Genomic DNA, 14,931 nt, shown 5'->3' with positions numbered 1-14,931 from the left:
TGTTATATCTGAATTATGAAAAAAAATGGGTCCAGTTAAAAAAAACATAGACTAGATTACAAGTGGAAGGGCACAATCAATAGTTCAGGGTGCAATATCTCTTGTACAACCTTGCTGAAAGAATAACATACACTATTGTATTACAAGTAGATAATTAAATATTTTATCCAAAGCATTTTAATGCAACCAATTTTTTTTGTGTGCTCTAAACTTGCTATTAGTGCACTTATTGTGCTTGTATTACAAGTGGTGAGTGTGGAGCTCATATCCAATCAAAAATACCACTGAAAAATGTAACCCTTTTCAATACCTAAAGTCAATCATTATTATTAATAGTATAGCATTGAACTACATGAAGAACCCCACTACTGTGGAAAAATAATGTTTTAGAATTTGCTAAACACTGTCTCACTTTATAAAACATCTTTAGCCTTGAGAAAGGCTCTTGCTAGAGCTAAAACACATAGACAACAGCTGCCTGGGGTCGGTGTTTGCCTTATTACTTGTTGGTAAGCACAATTTTTATAATAGGTTTTAGCTTGTTATTTCAGAGTGCACTATGTTTATGTATCTTTTATTATAGGTTATTCTAATTTCACACTATTCACTTTGGAGATTGGTCCACCATCTTTGGAATAATTTGGGGATTTGTAAGAAGATTTATCTTACACAATAAAGGTATTATTATTATTAATATTTTTTGGACTTTTGGGCTCTACTATATGTTATATTGTCATATTGATTTGTTTTTTTAACACATTCTTTTGTATTATTACATACACAATTGTCTTTTCAAGGGTAAACTGTATGGTAAGTTGTGATATATGTGCTTATATTTTACTATATACAGTTGTAATCAAAATTATTCAACACCCATTGCAAATCAGTTTTTTGTCAAAATGTACAGACTTTCAGCTGTTTGCAATGAACAAATCAAACAAGAGCAATTGAAATAGTTCAACACAACAAATGCTTTAAGTAGTTTCCCTACATTCAACTGAAAATGCAACTTTTAAAGAGTTCTGCAGTCTTAAAATTATTCAACCCCGTGAATAGAATCCCTCACAACAGCACAAAAATGCAAAACAGTTGTTGTCTCAAGCACACCTGAAGCAACTAATCCAGGGATTCATTAGTTGTACCAGGTGTGCTTGAGTTAAAACACATGAAATACCTGAAGTGGCTAGGGGTTTGTTGAGTGTCACATTTGACTGCATGTTAGAAATATTTGTTTAAACAAATAAAGTATTGTGGCTGTTCCACTGAAATGATGAATCGTAACAGCACTAGAGAGCAAAAGTGGAACTATAATACCCTCTGGTTGTTCAGCCCCAGTTTAGGTATAATGTAACTCTGGTCTGAATGATCCAGCAACTAGACGATTGTTATTGAGTAGTGTATATAGAAGTTTTAATTTAGAATTTGCTATCAGCGGTTACTGTAACGTTAATACCCTACTACTTATGACTATTAAATATATTCGGAGCACACCCCCATAGGTGTGCTCCGAATATGCTTAATTACGTTTGTTGTTTAAAATAGAATAATATGCTAGAACATTAGTGGTTAAACGTTGGCCTAATTGGCGATTTTCTTAGAAATCTTACTTATCCTACTTCTATATTTAAAGCTAATTGTTGCTGGGCTAGTACTTTCACCTATGGGGGTGTGCTCCGAATATATTTAATAGTCATAAGTAGTAGGGTATTAACGTTACAGTAACCGCTGATAGCAAATTCTAAATTAAAACTTCTATATACACTACTCAATAACAATCGTCTAGTTGCTGGATCATTCAGACCAGAGTTACATTATACCTAAACTGGGGCTGAACAACCAGAGGGTATTATAGTTCCACTTTTGCTCTCTAGTGCTGTTACGATTTATCATTTCAGTGGAACAGCCACAATACAATACTTTATTTGTTTAAACCAAGATTGCCTTGTGACCATTTACCTAGTCTCTATATGACAACTAGCGATTTTTTGTTACTCTATTTACAAATACAAGGGATTATACGTGTGCAGAACTGTTCTGACACCATTTAAGTGCTATACAGGGAAATTATAATCCTGAAACTATAATTTAACCTCAATTTGAGGATGTGTATGTAGGAAGGATATATTGATCCTAGTATTGTCTACCAGGCAATTTTCTTCCCTATTTAGGAGGATTAGCAGTGCTCACAATTTTGTATGTTTTTAAATAACACAATCACACACTACATAGACACTTGTTTTATATGGTGGCATGGTCCACAGTTTTTATAATATTAATAAAGGTTATGTTTTATGAATCAATGGTCCTACTTGCTAAATTCATACCGCCCTTCACCATCTAATTCATCCAGGTAATATAACCAATAAGTGTGCCACTATAATGCTTCTTTTCTTCTTCATTATACTATATACCACACAGATGTACCAACAGAGAATACCCAACAAAAAAAGGTAACATAGATTCTATAAAGGAAATTAACTTTACCCTTCTACATATAACACATCCACAAATTACTAAATAAAAGGAAAACAGGCAGACACTCAAGAAATTCTTGAAATTTCAAAGACTTTACCTCAGGGCAGCAGTACAAAACAGAGCAACGTTTCAGGGCTTACACCCCCTCCTCAGGCTCAAATTACTGTTATAATTATTAGTATTATTATTTTTTCATTTATTTAGCTGTGTATGCAATTTTGGTGTCCAGCGGTGCATGCTTATAAAACCAAACCTCGTTAAATAACTCCAGACTGATTTTTCTAGGATGATTAACAAGACCTGATCTCATACAACTTGATGTGCCAGGGCAGGGGGCAGTTTTGCAGAAATAAATTCTTGTGCAATATTACCTGATGGCAGCAAGTGCCTCCCTGGTCACTACGATTTTGATGCACAGGTTCCCTTGCTGGGAAAATTGTCTGTCCACTGTTTATTGAATTGGGCCCTTGGTTCAATTATGCTAGACAAGATTGTTCTTTGGAAGAAATGCACTTTTATGCAATGTAATACGTTGCTTACACTTTGTGTTTACAGTTGCACTGTGATGCAATAACCAAACACATTAACAACAGTTACGTTTATAAAAATAACCATTTTGTAATAAAAAAGGAGAAGTTTAAACTATGTTTCTTGCAAATGACAAACAGCATAGAATCAGTTTACAAAGGGCTAGATTACAAGTGGTGCAAGTTTTTCACAGCTTTCTGCACGCAATGGAAATAGTGCGCTTATTATGAGTTGAAATTAAATGCGTTTGCTTGAGCGGAATCGTGATTTATGTTTGCTAGGTTAGCGCAACTTGATAGCTTGCCTAAAGTGTAGGGGAAAAAATTGCATTAAACACAACATAAATATATGTAAAAGTACAGTTATACTGTTTTTTTTTTTTTTAAATCTTTAAGAAGTTATAAGGCCTCAAAGAAATATATTTGGAAAAAAAGAAAGGGCTGCAAAGGGCTTTAACATATATATGCATATATTCACATGTCTAAATTTGTGTATGTATGTGTATATATATAAAAACACGGAAGGGGACTACACTCTCAGACTGGACTGGGTACACATCCTATAACCCTGCAACATGCTCAACCCTGGGTGCTCACTGGCACTCACAGGAAGCTGTGCTGTGCCCAGAGTCACAGTCAGTTAACCCCAGACAGACCTGGGTGCAAGGCCCATAGGGAAAATTACAAATTAAATTAATACAACACACAAAGAAATTCCAGCACTCACTTACAAGCTCTCAGCTAATTTAAAAGTAAAAACCGAAGGGTTAGTTACTGCATCTGGCCAAATGGGACAAGCCCAGGTTAGGCATACCCTCTGAACCGAGGGTTCATGAAACTAGTAAGGAACCGCCCACTTATTGACGTCACTTCCTGTCCGGCGAGACCACAAGCAAACAGAGTTTGAAAGATTCAGCAGGAATGTTTGTGTGTATCTCCAACAGGACCATACTGTTTTTCACAGAAACGCCTCAACTAAGCCAGGTTTAGTAAACTTTCACTGGCTAATCGAACTGAGCATTATTCAACTGTTACTAAATCAGCAAACGTTTAAAATCTCTGTTGTGAGATATTTTACTTTGAGAAATTTGTTTCATCTTGAACTATGCATAGGTGAAAGCCTAGATCTTTACACCTTACTGCATAGATTTATTTAACAATACATCCTCTTTTATATCAGCATTGTGACTGGAGAGTCATTTGTTTTCCTATGACAAGACGTAAACCATCTGAAATACTCTTATTGGGAGCCACAATCTCATCACCACTTCTATACCATACTACAAGAGGTGGAAGCAGAAAATAAAGACGCATCTTTAAAGGGGCATTAAACCCAAAATATTTCTTTCTTGATTCAAATAGAGAATATAATTTTAAACAACATTCCAATTTACTTCTAATATCTAATTTGCTTAATTCTTTAGATATAATTTGTTAAAGAAATAGCAATGCACATGGGTGAGCCAATCACCCGAGGAATCTATGTGTAGCCACCAATCAGCAGCTACTGAGCTTATCTAGATATGCTTTTCAGAAAAGTATATCAAGAGAATGAAGCACATTAGATAATAAAAGTACATTGGAATGTTGTTTAAAATTATATTTTCTATCTGAATCAAAAAATAAATGTTTTGGGTTTAATTTCCCTTTAACACAGGGCTACATATCCCCTCTGTGAACATCACATACCTCACATGTTTGAGGTCTTACAAGGTGAGCAAGTTTTTTGCATTTCCAAACACATCACCTTTGTGTGTACAAATTACACTATTGGTTGCTTTTTCTTCTCTCCCTTTCTATGAGAGCTATTCCTGTCTAAACTACTGCCAAAGATTCCCCCACATCCACTGGTGATAGTGGATCCATCCGTTTCAGCTGCCTAGAAAAATACATCAGGAGAGACTATTTGCAGTTTAATTTTATGCATTGATACACAGCACAATTTGACACCCTCCTTTTTTTCTGTATATGTATATATTTATATATTTATATTTTATAATAAAAAATGTTATTTTCTATGTGATGAACATAGAAATGTAAAATATGCATAACACGCATCGGGATTTGCACTTTAGGACTAACGTGGTCAGGTTAGCAAACATGAAGAATTGCTAACTTTAATGTGCGTTATTGAAATATTAGATATAAAAAATGAGTGTGTTTGAGACGGCATGTTTAGGGTTCTGTTTTGGTGGAGTTAGGGACACAACACTTAGAGGCCCATTTATCAAGCTCTGAATGGAGCTTGAGGGCTCGTGTTTAGGCTCGCCAGAAACAGCAGTTATGAAGCAGCGGTTGATTGACACCTCCCTGCTGGCGGCGTCTGCAGGGGGCGGCGTTGCACCAGCAGCTCTGCGGTGTTTGTGTTTAGCTATAATTTTCCTCTTACTTATTTACTGTACCCACACATATTATATACCATTTTTTTCGCCATTAAATGGAATTTTTAAAGATACCATTATTTTCATCATATCCTATAATTTACTATAAAAAACATTATAAAATATGAGGAAAAATTAGAAAAAAACACACTTTTTCTAACTTTGTCCCCCAAAATCTGTTACACATCTACAACCACTAAAAAACACTCATGCTAAATAGTTTCTAAATTTTATCCTGAGTTTAGAAATACCCAATGTTTACATGTTCTTTGCTTCTTTTTTTTTTGCAAGTTATAGGGCAATAAATACAAGTAGCACTTTGCTATTTCCAAACCACTTTTTTTTAAAATTAGCGATAGTTACATTGGAACACTGATATCTTTCAGGAATCCCTGAATATGCCTTGACATGTATATATTTTTTTTAGAAGACATCCCAAAGTATTGATCTAGGCCCATTTTGGTATATTTCATGCCACCATTTCACCGCCAAATGCTATCAAATAAAAAAAAATCGTTCACTTTTTCACAAATTTTTTTCACAAACTTTAGGTTTCTCACTGAAATTATTTACAAACAACTTGTGCAATTATGGCATAAATGGTTGTAAATTCTTCTCTGGGATCCCCTTTGTTCATAAATAGCAGACATATATGGTTTTGGTGTTGCTTTTTGGTAATTAGAAGGCCGCTAAATGCCACTGCGCATCACACGTGTATTATGCCTAGCAGTGAATGGTTTAATTAGGGAGCAATGTAGGGAGCTTCTGGTGTTAATTGTAGCTTTAGTTTAGTGTAGTAGACAACCCCAAGTATTGATCTAGGCCCATCTTGGTATATTTCATGCCACCATTTCACCGCCAAATGCGATCAAATAAAAAAAGTTACATTTTTTACCATTTTAGGTTTCTCACTGAAATTATTTACAAACAACTTGTGCAAGTATGGCATAAATGGTTGTAAATGCTTCTCTCAGATCCCCTTTGTTCAGAAATAGCAGACATATATGGCTTTGGCATTGTTTTTTGGTAATTATAAGGCTGCTAAATGTCGCTGTGCACCACACTTGTATTATGCCCAGCAGTGCAGGGGTTAATTAGGTAGCTTGTAGGGAGCTTGCAGGGTTAATTTTAGCTTTAGTGTGGAGATCAGCCTCCCACCTGACACATCCCACCCCCTGATCACTCCCAAACAGCTCTCTTCCCTCCCCCACCCCACAATTGTCCCCGCTATCATAAGTACTGGCAGAAAGTCTGCCAGTACTAAAATAAAAAGGTATCTTTTTTTAATAGCATATTTACATATGCTGCTGTGTGGGGTCCCCCCTTGGTCCCCAACCACCCTGATCCCCCTCCCAAACAGCTCTCTAACGCTCCCCCTTATTTGGAGCCATATTGGGTACTGGCAGCTGTCTGCCAGTACCCAGTTTATACAAAATAGATTTATTTATTTTTAACTTTATTTTTCTGTAGTGTAGCTTCCCACCAAAAGACCATCCTCCCAGATACCTTAGCTATTTTATTAACCCATTCCCTCCCCCCTTTCTCCCACTTATAATTATACATATTTTCTGTAGTGCAGTGGTTCCCATCCGCTCCCTCCCTGTGCACGCGCCTGCCCGCCACCCCCCGTGCATGCGCGCGCGTCCGTGCGCGCCCTCAGCAACCCGTCCCTGATCCCGCCCCCCTCTTAATCAAAGAAGCCATCGATGGCCGCCCATCTGCCTCCCACCCACCAACAATTTTAGGCCATCGATGTCCAGTGCAGAGAGGGCCACAGAGTGGCACTCTCTGCATCGGATGGAGAAAAAATGTTAGTGCAGGATGCCGCGATATCGAGGCATCACTGCAATAACCAGAAAGTGGCTGGAAGTGATCAGGATCGCTTCCAGCCGCTTTAAACCCCTAACGTCGTACAGGGTACGTTGCTGGTCTTTAAAGGCCAGTTTGTGCAAGACGTACCCTGTACGACGTATGTTGTTAAGGGGTTAAAGGAACTTAAAATCTTTCATGATTCAGATAGAGAATACAATTTTAAACAACATTCCAATTTACTTCTATTATCTAATTTGCTTCATTCTTTTGATATCCTTTGTATAAGAAATGGCAATGCACATGGGTGAGCCAATTACACGAGGCATCTATGTGCAGCAACCAATCAGCAGCTACTGAGCATATTTAGATATGCTTTAAAACAATGGATATCAAGAAAATAAAGCAAATTAGATAAAATAACTAAATTGGAAAGTTGTTTAAAATTGAATGCTATTTCTACTAATGAAAGAAAAAATGTGAATTTCATGTCCCTTTAAATAATCTACCTAAAAACAGTTGTGCCACAGCTAAAGCAGTTATGGGCCACTGCCCATAATAGTGAAAACCACATCTTCATTATAAAGTAATAATCATTGCTAACACCTGGATTTGGCGCACTTCTTGAGCAGACTAAATTTTGAGCAACTGTTTAAATTATGTTTTACAATAAAGTGTTTTAAGGTGTTGATAAATTATTTAACTTTTCAATCATTAATCTTACATCTAATAAGCCTTAAAGGGACACTAAAGTCAATTTTTTTCTTTCATGATTCAGATAGAGCATGCAATTTTAAGCAGCTTTCTAATTTACTTCTATTATCAATTTTTCTTCGTTCTCTTGCTATCTTTATTTGAAAAACCAGGAATAAAAGCTTTGGAGCCAGCCTATTTTAGGTTGAGAACCTGGGTTGCGCTTGCTGATTGGATGGCTAAATGCAGGCACCAATCAGCAAGCCAGGGTACTGAACAAAAAATAGGCTGAATAGGCTGGCTCAAAAGCTTTCATTCCTGCCTTCTCAAATAAAGATAACAAGAGAACGAAGAACAATTGATAATAGGAATAGATTAGAAAGTTGATTAAAATTGCCTGCTCCATCTGAATCATGAAAAAAAAATGTGGGTTCAGTATTCCTTTAATGAGATTTGGTCCTCATAAATTACATGTTTTATGAATGGTTTCTTTCATCTACGTATTTGCAGGATGGTAAAACTATTGTTACACTCAAGGGGTATACTATGTTGATAATTAAAAAACATGAAAAGCTTATACATGAAAGATTTTGTTTTGCTTAAAGAATGATATACTTTATTTTAATGTCCACAGATATGGAGCTCTTTAATATCACCTTGGATACAACACCTCAGAACATCACTGCCACAGGTAAAGTTGCAAGACCACCACAAAAAAACATAGATAATGTGCATAATTATAAAATCTATAAAACATCAATATTTTGTTTTTGGTCTTCTGTACAGATTTCTTTTGAGAGTGTGAATTTTTTTTTGTTCTCTACATTTTCCCTGAAAACATCTTTCAAATCTATTTGAATTAAGATTTATTGTTTTTAGATGATCATTGGCAGCATTAATATTTACTATTTTTTTTCTTAAAGAGACATGAAATACAGTTTATACCGTTGTAATCAAAATTATTCAACCCCTATTGCAAATCAAGTTTATTGTCACAATTTACAGACTTTCAAATCAAACAAAAGCAATTAAAATAGATCAACAAAACAAATGCTTCAAGTGGTTCCCCAAATTCATCTGCAAATGCAACTTTTAATGAATTCTACAGTCTCAAAATCATTCAACCCCTAAATAGAATCCCTCACAACAGCACAAATATGCAAAACAGGTGTTGTCTCAAGCACACCTGATGCAGCTAATCAAGGGCTTTATTTGTTGCACCAAGTGTGCTTGAGCTAGAACACATGAAATGCCTGAACTGGCTGGGGGGTTTGTTGAGTGTCAAATTTGACTGCATGTTAGAAATATGGTCCAAATAGTCCAAAAAGTTAAGAGAAGAGATTATCGCCCTTCACAAACAAGGAACAGGATCCAAAAAGATGCGAGGGCACTGAATGTTCCTAGAGACACAGTTGAAAACAGTTCGCAAGTTCAAAGTTAAAGGGCCATAATACCCAAATGTTTAAACACTTGAAAGTGATGCAGTATAGCTGTAAAAATCTGACTAGAAAATATCACCTGAACATCTCTATGTAAAAAAGAAAGATATTTTACCTCAAAAGTTCCTCAGTAGCCACCTCCCATTGTAAAGGATTTCTAAGCAGCATATTAGTATGTCTGTCCTAGGACAGCTTAGGGGATGAGCCTCGTGCACTCTCATATTATTTCACCAATCAGGTAAAGAAAGCTTACTATGAAATCTCATGAGAGCTAAGTCAAATCTCATGAGATCATAAAAGAGTTCATGACCTCAGCACTGCTGATGCTGATTGGCTGCAGTTCATTTCTTCATTTTTTTTATTTTTTTTACCTGCAGCTGGGAGCAGATGAGTATAACTTTTTACACAGAACTTACTCTGCTGAGCTGAGGAGATTGTGAGGTAAAATATCTTCCTTTTTTACATAGAGATGCTCAGGTGATATTTTCCTGTCAGCTTTTTACAGTTATACTGCATCAGTTTCAAGTGATTTAGCATATGAGTATTATGTCCCTTTAAGGAAACAGTAGTTACATTACCTGGGGGCAGAAAAAGGAAGGTATTAACAGCTGCAACCAGATTTCTGAGAAGGCAAGTTGATAAAAAACAATTGAGTGACTGTAAAAGACCTGCAGCAAGACTTGGTGGCAACAGGCACTGAGTTTTCAGCTTGCACGGTAAGGTGTGTACTAAACACAGAAGGTTTACATGCCATATCTCCAACACGTACACCACTACTGACCAAAAAGCACGATAAAAGTTGGCCCCAATATGCTTAAAATCATATAAATAAGCCACAGAAGTTTTGGGATTTTGTTCTGTGGAGCGATGAAACAAAACTGGAACTTTTCAGCCCAAGGGATCATCGGTATTCCTGAAGGAAGAAGAATAAAGCATACGCTGGAAAGAACACTCTGCCTACAGTTAAGCATGATGGTGGCTCGGTGATGCTCTGGGGCTGCTTTGCATCTTCTGGCACTGAAAACATGCAGCTTGTGGAAGACAAGATGGATTCATTAAAGCATCAGGAAATCCTAGAAGAAAACGTCATGCCATCTGTAAGGAGGCTGAAACTTGGGCATCATTGAACCTTCCAACAGGACAATGATCCCAAACATATCTCAAATTCCTGGAAGATTCTGCAGTAGCCATCACAGTCACCTGACTTGAACTGCATAGAAAATCTCTGGTAGGATTTGAAGAAGGTGGTTGTAGCATGAAACCCAAAAATAATACTGAAGGCCATGAGGAATGGGCTAAGATTCCTCAGGAACGCTGCCAGAAGCTCGTGTCTGGCTATGCATCTCGTTTACAGCAGATCATAACAGCAAAAAGGTGCTCTACTAAGTACTACAGATGCTTGCCATGAAGGGGTTGAATAATTTTAAGACTGCAGCATTCATTAAAAGTTGCATTTTCAGTTGAAATTGTCGAAACCACTATTTCAATTGCTTTTGTTTGATTTGTTCATTGCAAACAGCTGAGGGGTTAAATAATTTTGATTACAACTACATATCTGTATGGTATATACCCTCGGTTAAAATCTACATCACAAACTATCTACTTAGAAAAGTTTAAATAGATATAAAAGTGGCAAAAAGAAAATGCTCTAATATGTTACGGCATTATACTATTTCACTATTGTTTGTAGATAACTGTATATTTAAAAAGTGCAGAGTTTAAACACATAGTTAAAGTCAACTCCATACCAGCAAAACACTACTGTGAGGTTGCTAAACACATCTGGTGAGCCAATGACAAGAGACATATGTGTGAAGACACAAATCACCAGGACCTCCCCCCCCCCCCAGTAGTATAGGATATGTACACATATTTTTCAACAAATTATACCAATAGAACAAAATAAATTTGAAAGAAGAACTGATAGTTATATGTTCTATCTGACTCATCCATGTTTAATTTTGATTTTCCTACTCATTTGCATTGCATTGTTTTGCAGTCCAGGTACATAGCCCTTGAAAAGCCTTGGTCAGCTTTCAGTAAATAACAGAAACACAAAGGAGAGCATAATAAATAATTTATTTATACTGCAATTTTTAATTACACACAATGAATGTATTTTTTTTTTTTTAATTTAATGTCCCTTTAAGTTTTATGAAATAAAGGGAAAATGTGTTAATAATAAGAGATCCATTTTCCTCCCTCTACCTATTTTCTTCTAGTTTTGACATTGAGGCCACTTTTATAGCTCAGTGATGGATGAAGTCAGATATCAATCTAAATAAAGGATTATAATTGATTCTACAATACAAAAAATAGAGAGCGCCTCATGGTACAGACCAGTATGGTATCCAACAATAACGAAAGGCAGAATTAAAGCTACTCACATGTGATGAAACACTAACGCCTAGATTTAGAGTTCTGCGTTAGCCGTCCAAACCAGCGTTAGAGGGTCCAAACGCTGGTTTTGGCCTACCGCTGGTATTTAGAGTCTTGTAGGTAAGGGTCTAACGCTCACTTTCCAGCCGCAAATTTTCCATACCGCAGATCCCCTTACGTCAATTGCGTATCCTATCTTTTCAATGGGATCTTCCTAACGCCGGTATTTAGAGTCTTGGCTGAAGTTAGCGTTAGAACTCTGACCTCCCCCAATGTTGCCGCTACCTTACCTACACTTATTAACCCCTAATCTGCTGACCGGACCTTGCCGCCACTATAATAAATGTATTAACCCCTAAACCGCCTCACTCCCGCCTCAAAAACCCTATAATAAATAGTATTAACCCCTAATCTGCCCTCCCTAACATTGCCAACCCCTAACTTCAAGTATTAACCCCTAATCTGCCGACCGGACCTCGCCGCTATTTTAATAAATGTATTAACCCCTAAAGCTAAGTCTAACCCTAACACTAACACCCCCCTAAGTTAAATATAATGTAAATCTAACGAAATAAAATAAATCTTATTAAATAAATTATTCCTTCCTGGTTCCAGTGGAGGAGGAGCAAAGTATGTGCTGCTGCTGCTGCTGAGCTCGAGGCTCCAGTCCTATAGGTGTTTGGCGGTAAATGCTCGCGCCCTACCCCACCTGTGAGGGTACTTTTCTGGACAGTTAATAACACCAACTCGGGAACCATTAACAGTGAAAATACAGCGCACTGTTTTGGCATATAAACCATCTGGAGAGACCTGAAATTCAACCCAACCACCATAAAAGCTGGTCCAAGGAAATTAAAGGACTCTTTTACATACTGGCTATCCCCATTTCTCTCATAAGTTGCAAGAAAAAGAATAGAAATGATATAAAACATTTCTTCAAATCCACTTCTCTCAATTGCAACTTAGCGTGGACACTTATAATTTATCTGCCTACCTTTCCCTTTTTTCTGTTACCTGGCTTGCCTTTTTTTTTTTTCTCTTTTTTTTCTCCCCCAGTGGCCGCCGCACCTGTTGATGCTCTAACTGCAAGCACCTGAGACGCCTGTTTCTGTTTTCCAACGTCTACCTTCCCCCCCCCCCTTACCGCTGCTGCGAGGGAGGAGGTAAACCTATTGCAACAGGACCGCATACTACCGGCTGCTTAGCTTACCTGTTGGCCCGACTGTCTCTGCTCCCACTGAGCTGGCCTCCACATAGACGCTGAGCTGTTTGCTTGCCCGGACTGCTCCCGGCCCCGCTGTTTTGCCCAGGGTCGGCCGGCCTCTCAGTGTTGGATACCCCTCCTCCCCCACCGGTACTGCGTGGGAGGAGGTAAATTTGCAACAGATGAGCACAGCTCATATCCTAATGCCGCGAATGGATCCTCCTGGTTACTGAGGCGAACACGGCCCCGGCCCTCCTGTGAAGCGCTAGGGTGCGCTCCCCTGAAGCTGCGGCCGCACTCCTAGTCTAAATCAGACCCGGCTGCCTCTTGGTGGTTGCTCTGCCTTCTCCCCCACCGGTGCTGCGTGGGAGGAGGCGAATCTATGTTCCGGACCTGGGAGAGAATTGGAGGTACGATCCTGGTATCGCACCTGATCTCCCTGAAAACAAAGGTGTAAGCCTTTTCACGTCTAAAAATAATCTGTGTTACACAAAAGAAAAGAAAAGAGCACTCAGGACAAGGCACAGAAGCAGGCATTGGGAGATTTGTCTTGCTTGTTTCTTGGGTAAGACTTCATCAAATATATCCCCAGCGGACTTCCACTCAGCACAGGTTGGCGGCACTGGAGGAGGTAAGCTCTACAACTATTTTGCCATTATTTTATGAACTTTGGGGAAAGCTAAAAGACAATATAAACGAGCAGGCCTGAAAAACACACCAAAGTGGGGCAAGATATATTACAAAAATAAAAACTATATCTCAACCGGTATAGAGAAGAGGAAGGGTAAATTAAAGAACTCAAGCGTAATCTAAAGAAGTTTATCTTTTGGTTTGACACACAGAAATTCAGGACACTGATACAGAACTAAAGTTTATACGTAAAAGGAAATACAGATGAGAGGATCAGGAGGGGAGAGGAAAGAAAAATTGCTGAACTAAGCCACATCATATTAAGAGACTATAAAGCTGGCATGTCAAATATTCTATAATCCTTCTACATATAGAATTTGTAAAATTATCTATTTCAATATAATAGGAGTTACTTAGCAAGCCCTAAATTAAACTTCATAACAGATTGCTAATTACTTTCTCAACAGAGTATGAGAAACTCGGTTGAGATCCAGAAAATGTAATTGTCTAGATGTGTAGTCTTGTATACTAAAAGGGAAGTACTTTCTAAAAAGAAACCCCGTAAAACTACTGGGTTCATTTTTAGCTTTTGCTTTATTTGTTTTATTTGTTTTTTTCCTGATACTTTTTCCTTAGATGGTTAATTAACCTTTACTAGGGGGTTTCTTACTTAAAAACCGCACAAAGGTATATGTACATTTAACTCTTGAGACAGCGTGGGAAATGTGCATGCTGTAAAAACTGAAATAGTAAAATTTTATTTAACAAAGAACAAATACATATCCAAATAATTCATCCTTATAAGAAGCCAACATAAAATAATATAGAAACATAAGCAGGCTGTTTAAGCTGTCCTTACTCTTTAATTTTTTCTGACACCCTGGAATACATCAAAGTATTCTGCTGCGGAGCATATTAACATAACTCTGATCAGAATTTGCCATACGCTGGTCTTACACTTTCCCCTCAGCACAGAAGTAACTTCATCACTAAATATCTTATAAATTCATTTCCCCACTTTCACCCCCTTTCCCCCCCCCCCCCTTTTTTTATTTTTTTATTATCGCTTCCCTTCACGGAAACACTCTTCACTTTCACACACCCTCTTGCTCACTCCCTTTTCTTCTTTTTAGATTGTTGTGCACTTTCACTGATTATCACTTTTTATGGATAAATTTATTACATCACCTTCCCTCACACCTAAACACAATCCAGGTATGGCAGCGAAACCAAGGGAACGAAAAACTAAAACTCTCACAGATAGTGCAGCAGAAGCTCAAGCAGAAAATACTGCAAAAGATCAAAACACTACATCTACATTAGATACACAAGCGTTAGTTTCCAGCATAATGGAAGCCATGAACCCCAAATTTGAAGCACTGAAAATCGAGATT

The 14,931-nt window shown here is 37.6% G+C and overlaps 1 protein-coding gene across 3 annotated transcripts in view; it reads left to right on the top strand.

Moving 5' to 3' along the window:
* The window catches only part of LOC128639074 (chemerin-like receptor 2), a 244,861-nt gene that overhangs the window by 181,010 nt on the left and 48,920 nt on the right, over positions 1–14,931 (top strand). For 2 of the 3 annotated variants that reach the window (XM_053691224.1, XM_053691223.1), the window contains 2 exons: positions 584–678; positions 8,520–8,576. In XM_053691224.1, the coding sequence (XP_053547199.1) occupies positions 8,522–8,576 (55 nt within the window). In that variant the 5' untranslated portion in view covers positions 584–678; positions 8,520–8,521. The remainder of the gene's footprint in view (positions 1–583; positions 679–8,519; positions 8,577–14,931) is intronic. The other variant, XM_053691225.1, reaches the window with a different exon arrangement.

This window comes from Bombina bombina, chromosome 8 (genome assembly GCF_027579735.1).
Source record: "Bombina bombina isolate aBomBom1 chromosome 8, aBomBom1.pri, whole genome shotgun sequence".
In the NCBI taxonomy this organism is placed as follows: Eukaryota; Metazoa; Chordata; class Amphibia; order Anura; family Bombinatoridae; genus Bombina; species Bombina bombina.
Note: the sequence above shows the minus strand (reverse complement) of the source record. Positions and strands in the feature narration are given on the sequence as shown.